This window comes from Equus caballus, chromosome 8 (assembly GCF_041296265.1).
Source record: "Equus caballus isolate H_3958 breed thoroughbred chromosome 8, TB-T2T, whole genome shotgun sequence".
Classification (NCBI taxonomy): Eukaryota; Metazoa; Chordata; class Mammalia; order Perissodactyla; family Equidae; genus Equus; species Equus caballus.
The window spans coordinates 82,664,793-82,682,063 of NC_091691.1; the positions used below are offsets into that span (position 1 = coordinate 82,664,793).

At 34.3% G+C, this 17,271-nt stretch overlaps 1 protein-coding gene across 27 annotated transcripts in view; it reads left to right on the forward strand.

Moving 5' to 3' along the window:
- Positions 1-17,271, forward strand: part of WDR7 (WD repeat domain 7) — a 355,616-nt gene that overhangs the window by 106,380 nt on the left and 231,965 nt on the right. For all 27 annotated transcript variants that reach the window (XM_001488090.5, XM_070275718.1, XM_070275720.1 and 24 more), the window contains one exon: positions 995-1,083. In XM_001488090.5, coding sequence (XP_001488140.1) covers positions 995-1,083 — 89 coding nt within the window. The remainder of the gene's footprint in view (positions 1-994; positions 1,084-17,271) is intronic.

Sequence of the window (17,271 nt, forward strand, 5' to 3'; positions counted from 1 at the left end):
GAATTATATCTACTTAAAGTTTGCACTAACATTTAATTCAAATGTATGTTAGGTTAAAATGCTTCTCTTCTTTGTGACCCATATGTGATGAATGCTATGTGTGCTCAGTGATTGGCTTCAGAATTTTGTGAGAAGTGTGGTCAGAGTTTTTCAGTGGCAAAAGAGAAAACTTTTTTAAGTGCAGGTGAAGACTATTTTAATATTCTAGAATACTGTACCTGAATGTGTATTTCCTATTTTCCAGAAGTCATGAAGACAACTTTTTAAACTGTGGTTTTATTATACTTTATTGAGAGTTGACCATACTAAGAATTTTTTTTTAATCTAACAAAAACTTAAGTAGCACTTACCTTGTGTCTGGCTCTGTTGTAAGCACTTTACAGATGCTTCTTGTTAATGCTCTTAACCCTATAAGGTAGGTACTTTTATTATCCTACTATTATAGATAAGAAAACTGAGACACAAAGAGGTTAAGTAACTTGTCCAACGTCACGCAAGTAGTAAGTAGTAGAGCCAGAATTCAAAATGAGACAGTCTGCCTCTAGCATCCAAGATTTCTTAACGCTTTACCTTTTTTGGATGTTAGGGCTGGATTCCATGAATTTATTTGGACCAAAGATATGGGGTGGGCTGAAATCTCAGCATGCTAATATTGAAGAATGAAGGACTAATTATGATATTTATCTGTGGGTGGTAGTACATTAAAGTGTTCATAGATATTTCTTAAACTAGTATAAGGCATAAATTTTAGATGTAAAATTTTTACTTGCTATTTGCTAATCATTTAATTTAGTATATTAAAATTTGAAATGGAGAATGTTAACAGGCACAAAACAAAAAAGCACCCCATCTTTCTGGAACAGTAAATTGAAAATGTTCTTTATGTGTTTCTTTTGCAATTCATTTGGAACTTGAAAGTTCAATATTTTAAATGGTTCTGGAAATCTGAAAATATGACTATATATATACATGTATTTTCTTCTTCTATTTAAAGGCCACCTAGACCAAGCACCCCAGACCTTTCTAAGGCAAGGGGTTCCCCTCCAACTTCCAGTAATGTTGTGCAAGGACAGATTAAACAAGGTAAAATTAAATCTTATTTAGTAATTGACATGGCATTTCAGCTCTAGAAACTGAGGAGGCATAGCTAATGTATAATCATAACATTTTGTTTGTCTCAGATTGTTAAAAGAGAGAAAAGTTGTTATATTCCAGATGTAAATATGGATAATTAAGATGTCAGTTAAAAATAAATCAGATTTATTTAGAAATTGATAAATGAGTATATTTCACATAATTTTATTGCACTGTCTTTGGCCTAATTTTTATGGATTAGGGGCACCTTAACTTGACAACACTAGTGCCTTAATTGTGTATATCTTGAGTTTAAAAGTTATACCTATTTTCAAACTACATTTAGAAATGTTTAAATTCATATTTCCATACTATGGTTATTCTTCTGCCATTTGCCAGTAGTTCATGCATTGTAATGTGCAAGTGGAAATTGTTTTTTTTAATTTGAATTTTTAGATACCTTAACTTTTGTCTGTAGCTTTGTTTTTCGTTAGGGGATAAAAGAGAAGAAAGGTTGAGTTTCTCTTCCTTTATTATCTTTTATATTCATCTTAAGACTGACAAGTGAGCTAACCAGAGAGTTGATGGGGGGCAGTCGCTTCTGCTTAGAGAGCTTTCCTTCAGGCCAGGGGTTAATGCTGACTCACAGAATGTGATAGAAGTGAAGAATTAAGCAAGAGATGGGATGATGAAGGTTCCGCTTGTAAATGGTGACATTTTAGGTGTTCTTTTTTCCTTCAGTTTTTTTTTTGGCTTTAAAGAGACCATAAATAGTTCTACCAGATTTGTTAGAGGAGCAATAGGCTTCCAACTTCGTATCTACAATTTTTCCCTTCCCTGGGACAAGTTCTTTTCTCTCTCTTAGCTGATTATTTGGTACTTGCTTTAGTATCCTTAAATGGTATTCTTGATTTTCAGTTTTAGGCACTGTCTGTTGGCTTCTCCTTATGGAATGTAAGCTGCCTCACTCTCTTTGCCATGCCTGTTCTTCATTTCCAACCCCACCCACATGATCACCCTTCTCGTTTCCCTCTCCTCGCATTAAGCTTATATAATCATTTTATTATAGTTTATATTAAGTTATATAACAGTTTTGGTAAGATAACTTTTTATACTTGTGTATGTGTGTACATACAGAAAAGTGCACAAATCAGAAATTACAGCTAAGTGATTTTTACAAGCTAAACACCCCTGTAACTATATTCTTGGACAAGAAATAGAGCACTGCCAGCACGCCAGAAGCGTCCTGCATGTTTCCTCCCAGTCATTGTACCTTCCCCTTCCAAAGGTAACTGCTCTGTTGACTTTTAGCAGATCACTCCCTTGCTTTCATTTATAGTTGTATCACCTAAGTGTAAATTCCTCAACACTATTTTTATTAGTTTTGCCTCTGTTCTGAATTTTAGATGAATTCAGAATCATGGAGTACGTATTCTTTTGTGTTTGGCTGCTTTTGTGAGGTTATCAGTGTTGTTGCATTTGACTATAGTTTGTTCATTTTCATTCCTGTATTGTATTCTGTTGAATGAATAGATCACAATTTATTCATCCACTTTTCTGTCCAGTGTTTGGTTTTCATAAGTAATTCTGCTACAAACACTCTTGTATTTGAATCTTAGTGTACATTATAAGCATTTCTGTTGTGTATATAATCAAAAGTGGAATTTCTTCATGTGTTTATCTTCAGCTTTAGTAGGTAATGTTAACATGTTTTCCTAAGTGAGAGACTAATATACTTCCATCAAAAAGGCTAAAGTGAAAAAGATGGAAAATATTGTGTTGGCTAGGATATGGATCAACAAGAGTTCTCATATGCAGCTGGTATGTTGGCTAGATATCCTAGCCAATACTTAATATTTTCCATCTTTTTCATGTTAGCCATTTTGGTATGGCTAATATATCTAATATATCAAACTTTTCATTTTTGATTAATATTTTTGTGTCCTGTTTAAGAAGTTAGCCTGAGGGACCGGCCTGGTGGCACAGCAGTTAAGTGCACACCTTCTGCTTGGGCAGCCTGGGATTCGCCGGTTCAGATCCTGGGTGCAGACATGGCAGTGCTTGGCAAGCCATGCTGTGCTGGCACCCCACATAAAAAGTAGAGGAAGATGGGCATGGATGTTAGCTCAGCAAAAAGAGGATTGGCAGCAGATGTTAGCTCAGGGCTAATCTTCCTCAAAAAAAAAGTTACCCTGATACCCCTACTCTGATATCATGAGGATGATGTTCTCTGTTTTCTTTTAGAAGCTTTTTTATGTTACCCTTGTTATATAGATCAACAAACTGCCTGGAATTTAATTTTCTGTATAATGTGAAGCAGGGTCCTGTTTCAGCTTTTTCCTCCATGCAATACAAATTGGTCCAGCATGATTTATTAAAGAGATGATTTTTTCCCCACTGCTCTGCAGTGCCACCTCTGTCATAAATAAAATGTCCTTATATATGATAGTCTGTTTCTGGACTGTTTGAGCCCATTTGTTTGTTTGTATATTCTTGTGCCTTAATTACTGTAGCTCTGTAAGATGACTTGATATTTCAGTAGATCAAGTCTTCCCACCTTACTCTTCTTAGAGTGTTTTGGCTATTCTTGTCCCTTTGAATTTCAGTATAGCTGTGTGCCACATAACAATGCTTTGGTCAATGATGGTGTACAACAGTGGTCCCAGAAGATTAGTACCATGAAACCTAGGTGTATAGTAGGCTGCACCATCTAGGTTTGTGTAAGCACACTCTATGATGTTCGAATGACATTATCACCTAATGACTCATTTCTTGGACTGTTGGTAAGCCACATATGACTGTATAAATTTAGAACTGGTTTCTCAACTGTCACAAAAACCTATTGTGACTTCACTTGCAATTTTATTAAATTTATAGATCAGTTTGGGGAGAATTAATATCTTTATGGGATTCACTTATTCAGTCCATCAACCTCATATCGCTCCACGTTTATTTAGGTCTTGTTTAGCTATTGAAACTCTTTTATGGTTTTCTGTGTACATGTCTTATATATCTTCTGTTAGATTTATTCCTACATATTAGATTTTTAAAATATTCTTATAATTGGTATTAAATTTTTTCATTTTCTGTGCCCTTGGTATAGAAATACAGTTGATTTTTGAATATTGACCTTGTATCAAGCAATCTTGCTAAATTCACCTATTAATTGTGGTACTTCATCTGTAGATTCCTTTGATCATGTGGAGGATGATATGGAATAACTTTTTCTATTCCTGGTGTGAAAGGGAAAACTTTTTTTTTTTTAAGATTTTATTTTTTTTCCTTTTTCTCCCCAAAGCCCCCTGGTACATAGTTGTATATTCTTGGTTGTGGGTCATTCCAGTTGTGGCACGTGGGATGCTGCCTCAGTGTGGCTTGACGAGCCCATGTCCACGCCCAGGATTCGAACCAACGAAACACTGGGCCGCCTGCAGCGGAGCACGCGAACTTAACCACTCTGCCACAAGGCCAGCCCCTAAGGGGAAAACTTTTTAGCTTTCATATGTGATATTTCCTATATGCTTTTACAGATAATTTTTAAGAAATTAACTGTATTATTCCTTTGCTACATGTTTATCATCAATGTGTGTTGGATTTTATCATGCTTTTTCTCTAACTATTGAGATTATTATATAACTTTTTACTCTGTCAATTTGATGAATTTAGAACATAAACCCAATCTTGCATTCCAGAATAAAACCAATCTTGTGATGTATTATTGTTGTAGATACTCTTGCATTTAGTTTAATATTTTTTATTTAGGAAAAAGTTTTCTTCTAATGTCCTTGTAAGGTTTTATGTTATTCATATTTCAGAAAATGGATTGGGGAATCTATCCTCTTTTTCTATTTTCGGGTAGAATTTGTGTAATTCTAATTTAATGTAATCTAATTTAATCAGGTATAATTAGTGCATTGTTTCTTTCATAAATGTGCAGTGGAATTTCTGGATTTAGATCTAGAGTTTTCTTTGTGCTGAGTTTTAAAATTCTGGTTTCAGTTTCTCTCATTGTTATATGACTTTTCAGATTTTTTGTTTCTTCCTGTGTCAGTTTTGTTAACTAATACATATTTAAGGATTTTTCCAGTTCTTCTAAATTTTCAAGTGTGTTGGCATTTGAAAAGATAACATTGTCTTATCTTTTTAATTTCTCTGGTGTCTGTAGTGATGTCTTCATTTTTATTCTTGATATTAATCATTTGTGTCTTCTCTTTTTTTTGTTGATCAGTCTTACCAGGGGCTTATCAATCTTTTTAGTCCTTTTAATGAACCCACTGTGCCTTTGTTTATCCTTTCTAGTGCATATTTTTTCCTGTTTCACTAAATTCTGCCCTTTATCACTTCTCCTTCCTCTGGATTCAATATGCTGGTTTTTTTTTTTAACTTCTTAAGATGGATGGTTTCTTACTGATTTTCAGCCCTTCCTTTAGAGTGTGTGCCAAAAATCATGTCATGTGTGAATAAAGACGATTTTACTTCTTTTCAATCTATATGCATTTTATTTTTCTTTTTGCACAGGTTAGGACTTATGGAACAAAGTTGAAGTGAAGAAGTTAGAGCAGATTTCCTTGCCTCATTCCCAATCTTAGGGGTAAAGCATTTGGTCTTTTACTATTAAGTATGACGTTAGCTGTAGATTGTTCTTAGATGAGGTGGGCATTGAGGAGGTTCCCTTCTTTTCCTAGTTTGCTAAGATTTTTTAATTATTAATCGTTGTTAGGTTTTGCCAGATGATTTTTCTGCATCTGTTGAAATTGTCATATGATTTTTTCTTCTTTATTTTCTTACTAAGATGAAGTACATTGCCTTTGGAATTTTAAAACAAGCCTACAGTCCTGGGATAGACCACACTTGGTCATGTTGAATTATTGTTTTTATGGATTATTGGATATAACTTACTAAAGTTTTGTTGAGAGTTTTTATGTGTGTATGGTAATGAAGGATTTTGGTCCCCAGTTTTCATTTCTGATAATGTCATTTTTCAATTTTGGTAACAGGATAATGTCAGTCTCACAGAATGAGTTAGGATGTTAATCTTTTTCTTGTGTTTTCTGGAAGGGTTTGCGTAGAATTGATATTATTTCTTATTTGTGTGATCTAGTTCACTAGTGAAAGTATGAGGGCCTGGAGTTTTCTTATGGGAAGATTTTTACTGCAAATGTAAATGCATTAATAGATATAGGGCTGTTTAGGTTTTTTTTTTTTTTAATTTCACCGTGGATGAACTTTGGTGGTTTGTGTCAAATTTATGGGCAAAAATTTGTTTAATATTCTAATTTTCCGTTTAATGTCATGTCTCTAGAATTTCAGATGATATTCCCTCTCTCATTTCTGTTATTAATATTTTGTTTTTTTCTCATTTTTCCTGATCAGTCTGGCTAGTAGTTTAGCAATTTTATGAATCTTAAAGAAACCACCTTTGGTTTCATTGAATTTTATCTTTTGTTTTTCTGTTTCATTTATTTCTGCTTTGATTATTATTTCATTTCTTCTGCTTTTAATTTGCTCTTATGTTTTAGTTTTTTAAGGTGGAATCTGAGGTCATTGAATTGAAACTTTTCTTCTTTTCCAATATGGGCAGTGAGTACTACAAATTTCCCCTAAGTACTGCTTTAGCAGCAGCTCACATATTTTGATAGGTTGTGCTTTTAATTTTCCTTTTGATTTTTTCCATGGATAATTTATTGGTGAATTATTTAAGTTTGGGGATTTTCTGAGGATCTTTCTGTTATTGATGTCTAATTTATGATCAGATAACAAACTTTGTATAGTTTGAATCATTTGAATATTGAGACTTGTTTTATGGCCCTGAATATGGTCTGTCTCGGTAAATATGCTGTATGCACTTCAGATGACTGTGTATTCTGTTGTCGTTGGGGGAAGTGTTTCATAAATGTCAGCTCAAGTTGCTTGACAGTGTTCAAGTTTAATATATTCTTGCTGATTTTTCTGCCCACTTGATTCTGTCATTTAGATAAGGGTATTGAAATCTGTGGCAATAATTGTGGATTTGTTTCTTCCTCTTGGTACTTCTATCACTTTCTGCTTCATGTATTTTAAAGCTCTCTTAGTAGGTGCATAAACCTTTAGAATTGTTATTTCTTATTGATGATTTGACTTTTTGTCATTATGAAATGACCTTTTTGTCCTTGATAATCCTTTGCCTTGAAATCTACTTTGGTTATAATAGCCATTTCAGTGTTTTTGGTGACTGTTAGCATGGCATATCTTTTCCCATTTTTTTTACTTTTCACCTATTTAGGTCTTTATATTTAAATTGTGTTTCTCATAGGCAGTCTGACCTGCTTTTTAACGGGGTGTTTTAACCATTTATAGTTAATTGGATTATTGATATGGTTAGGTTTGAGTCTGTCTTTCTGCTATTTATGTTTTTCCTTCTCCCATTTGTTGTTTATTCTTTCCTTTCTTTTTCTGCTGTCTTTTTGGTTCATAGAGGGTTTTTTATGATTCCATTTTATCGCCCTTATTGGCTTATGAGCTAATTTTTTGTTTTGTTATTTTGGTGGTTATTTTAGAGTTTCTAGTCTACTTGTCACAGTGTCTCTTCAAGTGATATTATATCATTTAACATTTAATATAAAAACTTTATAATATTATACTTGGCATTTCTCACCTCCTGGCCTTTATGTTACTGTTGTCATGCATTTTACTTTTACATGTGTTATAAGCCTCAAAAATCATTATTACTACTTGTGTTTAATAGTCAATTATATTTTAAAGAGACTTTAATAATAAGAAAAAAGCATTCGTATTTACCCATATAGTTACAGGTTTTGGTGCTCTTCATTCCTTTGTCTAGATCCAGATTGCGATCTGGTATCATTTTGCTTCAGCCTAAAGCACTTGCTTTAACATTTCTTATAGTGAAAGTCTACTGTTCTTTCAGCATTTGTATGTCTGCAAACATCTTTATTTGCCTTTCATTTTGAAGGATATTTTTATCTGGTATAGAATTCTATGTTGGCCATTTTTATCTTTCAGTATTTTAAAGATGATACTCTATTGTGCTCTCACTTGTATTGTTTCTAACAAGAAGTCTGTCGTCATCCTTATCTTTGTTCCTCTGTATGAAACCTTTTTTTTTGCTTTATTACTCTTGCTGCTTTCAAGATTTTCTCTTTATCATAGTTTTGAACAATTTGATTATGAGGTGCCTTGATGTTGTTTTCTTCATGTTTTTGTGGTTGGCTGTTTGTTGAGCTTCTTAGTTTTATTGCTTGCATTAATATAAACATTTTTCAATTTTATTTCTTCAAATATTCTTTCTGTCCTTCTCTCTCTCCTCTCTTTAGGGGCTCAAATTACATGTACATTAAGCCACTTGAAATTGATTCACAGCTCACTGATGCTCTTTTTAAATTTTATATTCTTTTCCTCTCTTTGTTTTCATTAGGTAGTTTCTTTTGTAATGTCTTCAAGTTCATTTGTTTTTTCTTGACAATGTCTAACCTGCCATTCGTCCCACCCCTTGTATTTTTCATCTCAGACTTAGTGGTTTGCATCCCTAGAATTGATTGGCTTCTTTTTTATGTCTTCCTTGTCTCTATCTGACTTTTTTTGAATATATAGGTTATAGTTATAATAACTGTTTTAATACCCTTATTTGATCATTCTGACATCTCTGTCAGTTCTGAGTTGATTTTAATTGATTTTTTCCCTTCATTATGGACTGTGCTTTCCTGCTTCTTTGCATGCCTAGTAATCTTTGATTAGATGGCAGATATTGAATTTTACCTAGTTGGGTACTGAATATTTTTGTATTCTTAGAAGTCTTCTTGAGCTATGTTTTGGGATGCAGTTAAATTACTTGGGAACAGTTTGTTCTTTTTCTGGTCTTGCTTTTATGATTTCTTAGGTAGGTTTGGAGTAATGCTGTCTCTTAGGCTAATTATTTCCCCTTACTAAGGCACGATCTTTGTGAGTACTCTATCCAGTACCTCATGAATTGTGAATTTTCCGGTCAGGCTAATGAGAGCAGGCACTGTTTTCTGGCCCTTCAGTAGTTCTTTTGCCAGCCTCTAGCAGTTTCCTTAAACACATGCACTGATGAGTTCTGTGCCACGTACTCGAGGGGACCTGTGAAGAACTTGGATCTGTGCAGCTTTCTTCTGTCTGTCCTGATGAGTTCTGTGCTGCATACTCAAGGGGACCTCTGAAGAGCTTGGATCTATGCAGCTCTCTTCTGTCTGTCCTGTGAATTCTAGCTGCCCTGGTTTCTCAACTCTTAACTCTGTCTCCTCAACTCAGGGAAACTGCCAAGTCCTCAAGTCCCCCTTTCTGTATCTTGGCCTAGAAACTCCCTCAAGGCAATAATGGGGCAGTAACACTCACTTTGCCTCCCATCTCCTGACTCTCAATCCATCATTGATTGATGTCCAGTGATTTGAGACTATTCTTTTATGTATTTTGCCTTTTTTTTTCAGTTGTTTTAGATGGGATTGTAAATCTGTTTCCTCTTACTCCATCTTGGCGGGAAGTGGAAGTTCCTCTCCCTTTGCTTTTAAAGTGTTCTAATATACTCTTGCTTTATAAGAACTTTATAAGAAGTCTTTATGTTGTATAGAGTTTTAATATTTTTAGAGCATTCTTTCAGGGAGAAATGCAAACAGGCTTACATAGATAAGAGGCTTGTGTAAAGTACAATTAGTTATGATATAATTAAGACACACAGCCAGCACCTTTTAACTCTAGATCCTGTGCTCTTTCTACAGCAGCATGTATTTATTTTCTAAATTCGTTAAAAATATCTTCCAGATTATACAATACAAATAAGCAGCAGAGCATACTCTCCTTCATTTAGTTAGTTTAAACTTCATTTAAGATCGATTCCTTTTAGAGATATAATTTGTTGTCATCATTATCGTCTTCGTTATCGTTCTTTACAGTTGACATTTCTTCTTGGATTACATTTTTCTCTCTCTGTGATCATAGTACATACAAGCAATCCTGTGTAATTTATGATGTTGTCATGATGCATTATATACTTTACCACCGTTATTGTATTGGATTTGCTCACCTGACCAGGTCTGAGGATTTTAAAGTTGGAGTGCTTTAATGTTGCTTCTCAGAAAAGCATTGAGTTTTGAGAGCAGTGAAGAAGGCTCTGAAAATTGTCTTTTTCTAAGGCGTTTACTTGAGGCAATAGATTTAGGAATTTCCATTTGGAACAGCACAGATGCTTGTTTTTTAAAGTAAATGAAGATTAGCAATCTACTGAGTTACACAGTAAAACACTTTAGTAAAACACTTTAGGATGGCATTATGAAATCCACTTGCTATTTGAATATTGAAATGAATATATGATGTACTTATTTCTTTAACAAATGTTTCTTACGCACTGTTTTCCTCCAAACCGTTCTAATTTGAGGTGTTAGGGAGATCAGTCTGAATGTATACTCTCTTGAGTAGTTTATATACATCCAGTAGATAATACATGAACATAAATAACCAATTTAGGGTAGGGAGTGGTAAGAGTTATAGGTAAACGGCTCTGAGTTCTCTGACTGTAATTCAGCTAGAATTCAGTTAGAATATTATATATTCTCATCTTTCTATTCTGACTTCTCTCACCTTGGTTTTCTTTTAAACATTTTCCTCTTTCCTTATGTTTTATTTTCCTTTCTCTCACTACAGTGCACATTGACTCACAATCCATTTGTTCAAGTTGGATTGCAAACATGAATACGCTTCTTTTCGATAAACTGTCACTTATATGTTGGCTAATACTTGTTCAGCTGCAAAATAATCTATATGGAGTAAAGAATTTAGCTGAGGATTGGACCTTTCATAGACATTTGGGTCTGAGAATAAAGATGATATAGATAATTTAGCTAACATGATTTCTCATAAACAATATCAGTATATTTTATTGGAAAATAATTTTTTCACATGAGGTTTATTTTGTCTTATAGTGAAGTTGTTAATTCAGTGTTTGCCAATAATTAGCATTTACTGACAGTCATTTACTTTTTGATAGAGACAGTGTTTATTTATTAGATACTTGATTTTTCAGTTTGTAAAACATCTCACTTGAAAAAGGGGTCAGAGATGTCGGACAACTAAATTTTTGTTCATCATCATACAGCCCTAAATCTGCCTGTGGCTTTAGGCTTTTCTACATTCTAACACACTGTATTTCTCTTGATCAATTCATTAATCTCAAGGCTTAAGTTTTTGGTCTGTTCTCTGGTGCTTATCTTGATTCTGACCATGTCTTTATGTTGGTAGTTGCATCTTTACCCAGTGGTAGGTGTGGAAGCAAGTCCTAAAGATTTATGGTTATGTTACATTATTTGCAATTTTATTTTTCGGAAATTGATTCAATTTAGGTTGTCTAAACTTAGAAGAAATAGTCTTTGTTAAATTACCTCAGTAATAATTTACATAAATTAACCAGCAGTTTCTCACCAGCCTTTTCCAGGGTCTATAGCAAAAAACCGGGAGTACATGTATCAAGTCAATGGATGGACCTGAAAATCTCTTAAAATTTTTTGTTTGAACTTATGTGTCTTTTAGAAAATAATTGGCTTTTAACTTTGGTCTGCTTTGGAAGCTCAAAGGGCAGGGATATTTTTTCTTTACTGATTTATCACAAGTGTTTGGAACAGTGGCTGATACGTAGAAGGTGCTCAATAAATATTTGTTGAATGAATGAATCTGTAGATACCTTCTCTTTATGCTTTTAGAATCAATGTGTCCAATAACTAGGTGCCGAGGCTATGAGGGCTGACCAAAGAAGTCTCTGCCTTCAAGGAGCTTATGCCTAGTGGAGGAGATACAGAGGAGTGCAATTTACGATAATATTTTAATTGGTTGCTTATTTGCTTTCCCTACTGGAGTCTGAGTACATGAGGGCAGCATCTTTATCTCATCTTTGTGAGTTTTTATATGCTTAGCCCAATACCTGGCACATTGTAGGCATTTATTAAGTGTTAATTAAATGAAATACAAATTTCTTTTTTTAATTTTATATGGTAGAATTTATTGATTTTTTTCATTGAGTTCATAATAGTTTACATCAATGTGAGATTTCAGTTGTACATTATTTCTTGACTGTCACCACATAAGTGCTCCCCTTCAGCCCCTATCCCCCCCACCCCCCTTTCCCTGGTAACCACTGAACTGTTTTCTTTATCCAAGTACTTGTTTATATTCCACATATGAGTGAAATCATCTGGGGTTTGTCTTTCTCAGACTGGCTTATTTCGTTAAGCATAATTCTCTTTAGGTCCTTCTGTGTTATTGCAAATGGGATGAATTTGTTTTTTTTTTCTGGCTGAGTAGTAGTCCATTGTATATATATGCCACATCTTCTTTATCCAATCATCAGTCGATGGGCATTTGGGTTGCTTCCATGTCTTGGCTATTGTGAATAGTGCTGCAATGAACATAGGGGTGCATATGTTACTTTGGATTGTTGATTTCAACTTCTTTGGGTAGATACCCAGTAGTAGGATAGCTGGGTCATATGGTAGTTCTATAAAAATATAAACTCTATTAAAAAAAAAAAACTAAAAAGTTTTTAAAGGAATCTCCATACTGTTTTCCATAGTGGCTGCACCAGTTTGCATTCCCACCAGCAGTGTATGAGGGTTCCCTTGTCTCCACACCCTCTCCAACATTTGTTATTTTTAGTCTTAGTGCTTATAGCCATTTTGACAGGTGTAAGGTGGTATCTTAGTGTAGTTTTTATTTGCGTTTTCCTGATTATTAGTGATTTTGAACATCTTTTCATGTATTTATTGGCCATCTATATATCTTCTTTGAAAAAAAGTCTGTTCATCTGCTCTGCCCACTTTTTGATCAGGTTGTTTGCTTTCTTATTGTTCAGCTGTGTGAGTTCCTTATGTGTTATGGAGATTAACCCCTTGTCAGATATATGATTTGCAAATATTTTCTCTCAATTGGTGGGTTGTCTTTATTTTGATCCTGGTTTCTTTTGCAATGCAGAAGCTCTTTAGTCTGTTGAATTCTAACTTTTTAATATTTTCTCTTGTTTCCCTTGTCTGAGAGGACATGGTATTTGAAAAGATCCTTTTTAGTTTGATGTCAAAGAGTGTCCTACCAATATTAATTCCAGGATTTTTATGGTTTCACGACGTATCTTCAAGTCTTTGATCCATTTTGAGTTTATTTTTGTGTATGGTGTGAGATAGTGGTCTACCTTCATTCCTTTGCATGTGGCTGTCCAGTTTTCCCAACACCATTTATTGAAGAGACTATCTTTTCTCCATTGTATGTCCTTGGCACCTTTGTCGAAGATTAGCTGTCTATAGGTGTGTGGTTTTATTTCTGGGCTTTCGGTTCTGTTCCATTGATCTGTGTGCCTGTTTTTGTACCAGTACCACGCCATTTTGGTCACTATGGCTTTGTGGTACATTTTGAAGTCAGGGATTGTGATACCTCCATCTTTGCTATTTTTTCGCAGGATTGCCTTAGCAATTCGGGGTCTTTGTCCCATATGAATTTTAGTATTTTTTGCTCTGTTGCCGTGAAGAATGTCATTGGGTTTCTGATAAGGATTGCATTGAATCTGTAGATTGCTTTGGGTAGTATGGACATTTTAACTGTGTTTATTCTTCCAATCCATGAGCAAGGAATCTCTTTCAGTCATTATCAGTTTCTCTCAGTAATGTCTTATAGTTTTCATTGTATAAGTTCTTCACCTCCTTGGTTAAATTTATTCCTAGGTACTTTATTCTTTTAGGTACGACTGTAAATGGAATTATATTCTTGAGTTCTCTTTCTGTGAGTTCGTTATTGGAGTATAGAAAAGCGACTGATTTTTGTCAGTTGATTCTGTACCCTGCAACTTTACTGTAGTTGTTAATTATTTCTATTAGTTTTCCGATGGATTTTTTTTTGGGTTTTCTATATATAAGATCATGTCGTCTGCAAACAGCGAGAGTTTCACTTCTTCACTCCCTATTTGGATTCCTTTTGTTCCTTTCTCTTGCCTAATTGCTCTGGCTAAAACCTCCAATACTATGTTGAATTAGAGTGGTGATAGTGGGCATCCTTGTCTTGTTCCTGTTTTCAGGGGGATGGCGCTCAGTTTTTGCCCATTGAGTATCATGTTGGCTGTGGGTTTGTCATATATGGCCTTTATTATGTTGAGCTAGTTCCCCTGTATCCCCATTTTGTTCAGAGTTTTTATCATAAATGGCTGTTGGATCTTGTCAAATGCTTTCTCTGCATCTATTGAGATGATCATGTGGTTTTTATTCCTCAATTTGTTGATGTGGTGTATCACGTTGATTGATTTGTGGATGTTGAACCATCCATCTGACCCTGGTATGAATCCCGCTTGATCGTGATGTATGATCCTTTTGATGTATTGCTGAATTTGGGTTGCCAAAATTTTGTTGAGAACTTTTGCATCTATGTTCATTAGCGATATTGGCCTGTAGTTCTCCTTTTTCGTCCTTGCCAAGCTTTGGTATCAGAGTGATGTTGGCCTCGTAGAATGTGTTAGGAAGTGTTCCATCCTCCCTAATTTTTTGGAATAGCTTGAAAAGGATAGCTGTCTGGTCCTGCAGTTTTATTCTTTGGGATGCTTAGCCCAAAGAATAGCCCTTAGCTATTTATGTTCTTCTTTTATAGTGTTTTAAGGATATCTTTTTTCCTTACAATGTTTGATTAATGATTTATCCTAATACTCCATGTTGATTTAAAACATGGCTAGAATGCCCATCTACCTAAGACATGAAAGTGTAGACATAAAGGAAGTTTATAAAAAGGGAAATGTTACTTTCAGATCTCTGTTCATATGACAGACCCAGTGTGGAATGCCTTTATGTTAAATGCGTGATGATTGACTCTAAAAACTTCCTAATTTCTCATTTTTTCATGTTTTCTCTTCTATCCTCTCTTTCTTGAAGCTTCATGACTTTACATAAAGTGATTCATCGTTAAATAATTATGTTCATTGTTTTAGTGCTAAACTTTGAAAAAACTTACTTTTTTATGCATTGCATTTGGTTTTCTGTACTTCCTAGATTTTCTTTTTCTCCTTCTGAGAAAATGTATTGAAAGGACTATTTAAGTTCAAGTACTAGGAGGCTAAAGGGGTTTAGACAATATGTGGAGGACACTTGTTAGCTAAAGTATGTTAACTTTCTGTCCTCAATATTTTTTTTTTTTTTTAAAGATTTTATTTTTTCCTTTTTATCCCCAAAGCCCCCCGGTACATAGTTGTGTATTCTTCGTTGTGGGTTCTTCTAGTTGTGGCATGTGGGACGCTGCCTCAGCGTGGTCTGATGAGCAGTGCCATGTCCGCGCCCAGGATTCGAACTAACGAAACACTGGGTCGCCTGCAGCGGAGCGCGCAAACTTAACCACTCAGCCACGGGGCCAGCCCCTGTCCTCAATATATTTTTAAAATCACAATGGCAATAGGGAAAAATGGAGTTTAGAATCATATTTCAAATGGAGACTGAAATAGACCTGTTCAAAAACAGAAGCCATGGATATTACAATACGAAGTACTTGTGTATATGCCATTTAAAGAGAAACCAGAGCATATGTGTGCATGTAAATGTTGTCACCCACATTCGTTTATCTTCATCTATCTTTTCATGTGAGAGTGAGCAGTTGAAGAGGCTCCTAGCTGGAAAATTACTTAAAGGACTTTCCCAGGTAAAATACTAGGACTTGTGTCAGTTCTGTCCCCATTTTGAAGCTGTACTGAGACTGTTTTCCTTTGTGTTTTATTAATCCTTAAGAGATGCAAATTTATAGTTGGCATGGCAGCTTTTCTGTTTTAAGAAATCAAATGCTTGCTTATGTTTTATGGTGTTAATCTTAGATGTTCAGTGCCACGTGTAACTTCTTCAGGTCTATTGTCATTAAATCTTGAGCTTTTTATTTTGGTAGTGGTACTTTTTCTTCTAATTTCTATTGCTGATTTTTCTATATATGGACAGTTTTCAAAGCTTTAGCAGAATTTAATTTCAATATTCTCAGTGAATTACGAAAATAGTTCTAGATTTTACAGTTTCAGTTATGAGGTAGTCTAAATAAAGTAATTTTTGGTGGTGATGCAGAGATTTTTAAAGCATAATAAATTTGATTCCTAGATTTCTGTTACAGTATTTTTCTTGATTTTTAGTGCCCATGGGATTTATTAAAAGAAAGTATAAATGGCTTTTTCTACATGCACTGTCATTTAAACAGGACTCCAAAACTATAATACCCAGAATCTGTTTATTTCTCATTAGAAATAAAGTTACATATATTGAATATTATTCTATTAAGACATATTATGCTTATTCTAACAGTTTTGCCAGTACCATTTCTAGTTTCCTTTAGACTTGTGACTTAGAGAAAATATTATCATTTAATCCCACTACTTATTTGACCTAGCTAGGGTAACGATCACTTGGTCCTAAACTTTTATTCATTTATGTTGAATTTCTTCACCCTGTCATTGTAGTGTCCTTTCAGAATTAAGGGTAAAATCAGACAGTTAACACAGCCTTTTCATAGATAATAATAATTTCTTCTTTTTTATAAAGTGAAATTATAGAGCAATCCCAACTGCTGGAAACCATCAGAGGAACTTTCTCAACAATTTTGGTGGCATGAAATCTAAAACCTGAAAATTTGCTCCTTGCCACTAAGGCTTACCAACTTTTGGCATGGGGAAGTGAATATTTTATAGGCCATAATAACTGAATTTGTAATTAAAAATGATAAGAAAAATGAAAAATAAAATTATTCAATGGAATATAGAAATATTTGGGATTTCTTTGCAAGACTACTTTACAATAGAAGTCTTAGATCTTATGAAATATACAGTTAAGAACAGCTCTATTCCTTTCATGAGCATAACATTATAAAATAATTGTAATTTCATAAGGAACAAAAACAGCGCTGTTACAATAAAAAGATTAAAATTTCCCGATAAAACTTTTGTGTGTGTAAGATGTACTTCTTAGGGTTTGTGGAGTTGGATTTTCTGGTTTTTCTTACTGTTCATGTACTTCTTTCTACTGTTTACCTCACACGTGCTTGATTGACATTATTATGCATTCGTGTGGAAATTATGAAAAGTTGTTTTCATGCAGCTGTCCTGTAGTTACAAAAGAACTTCACTGCATGAAAAGCAAACATATCATTCAGCAGACAATGCTTAATCTGTTCAGGAGCCCAAACCTATTGCTGTTCAATGATGGA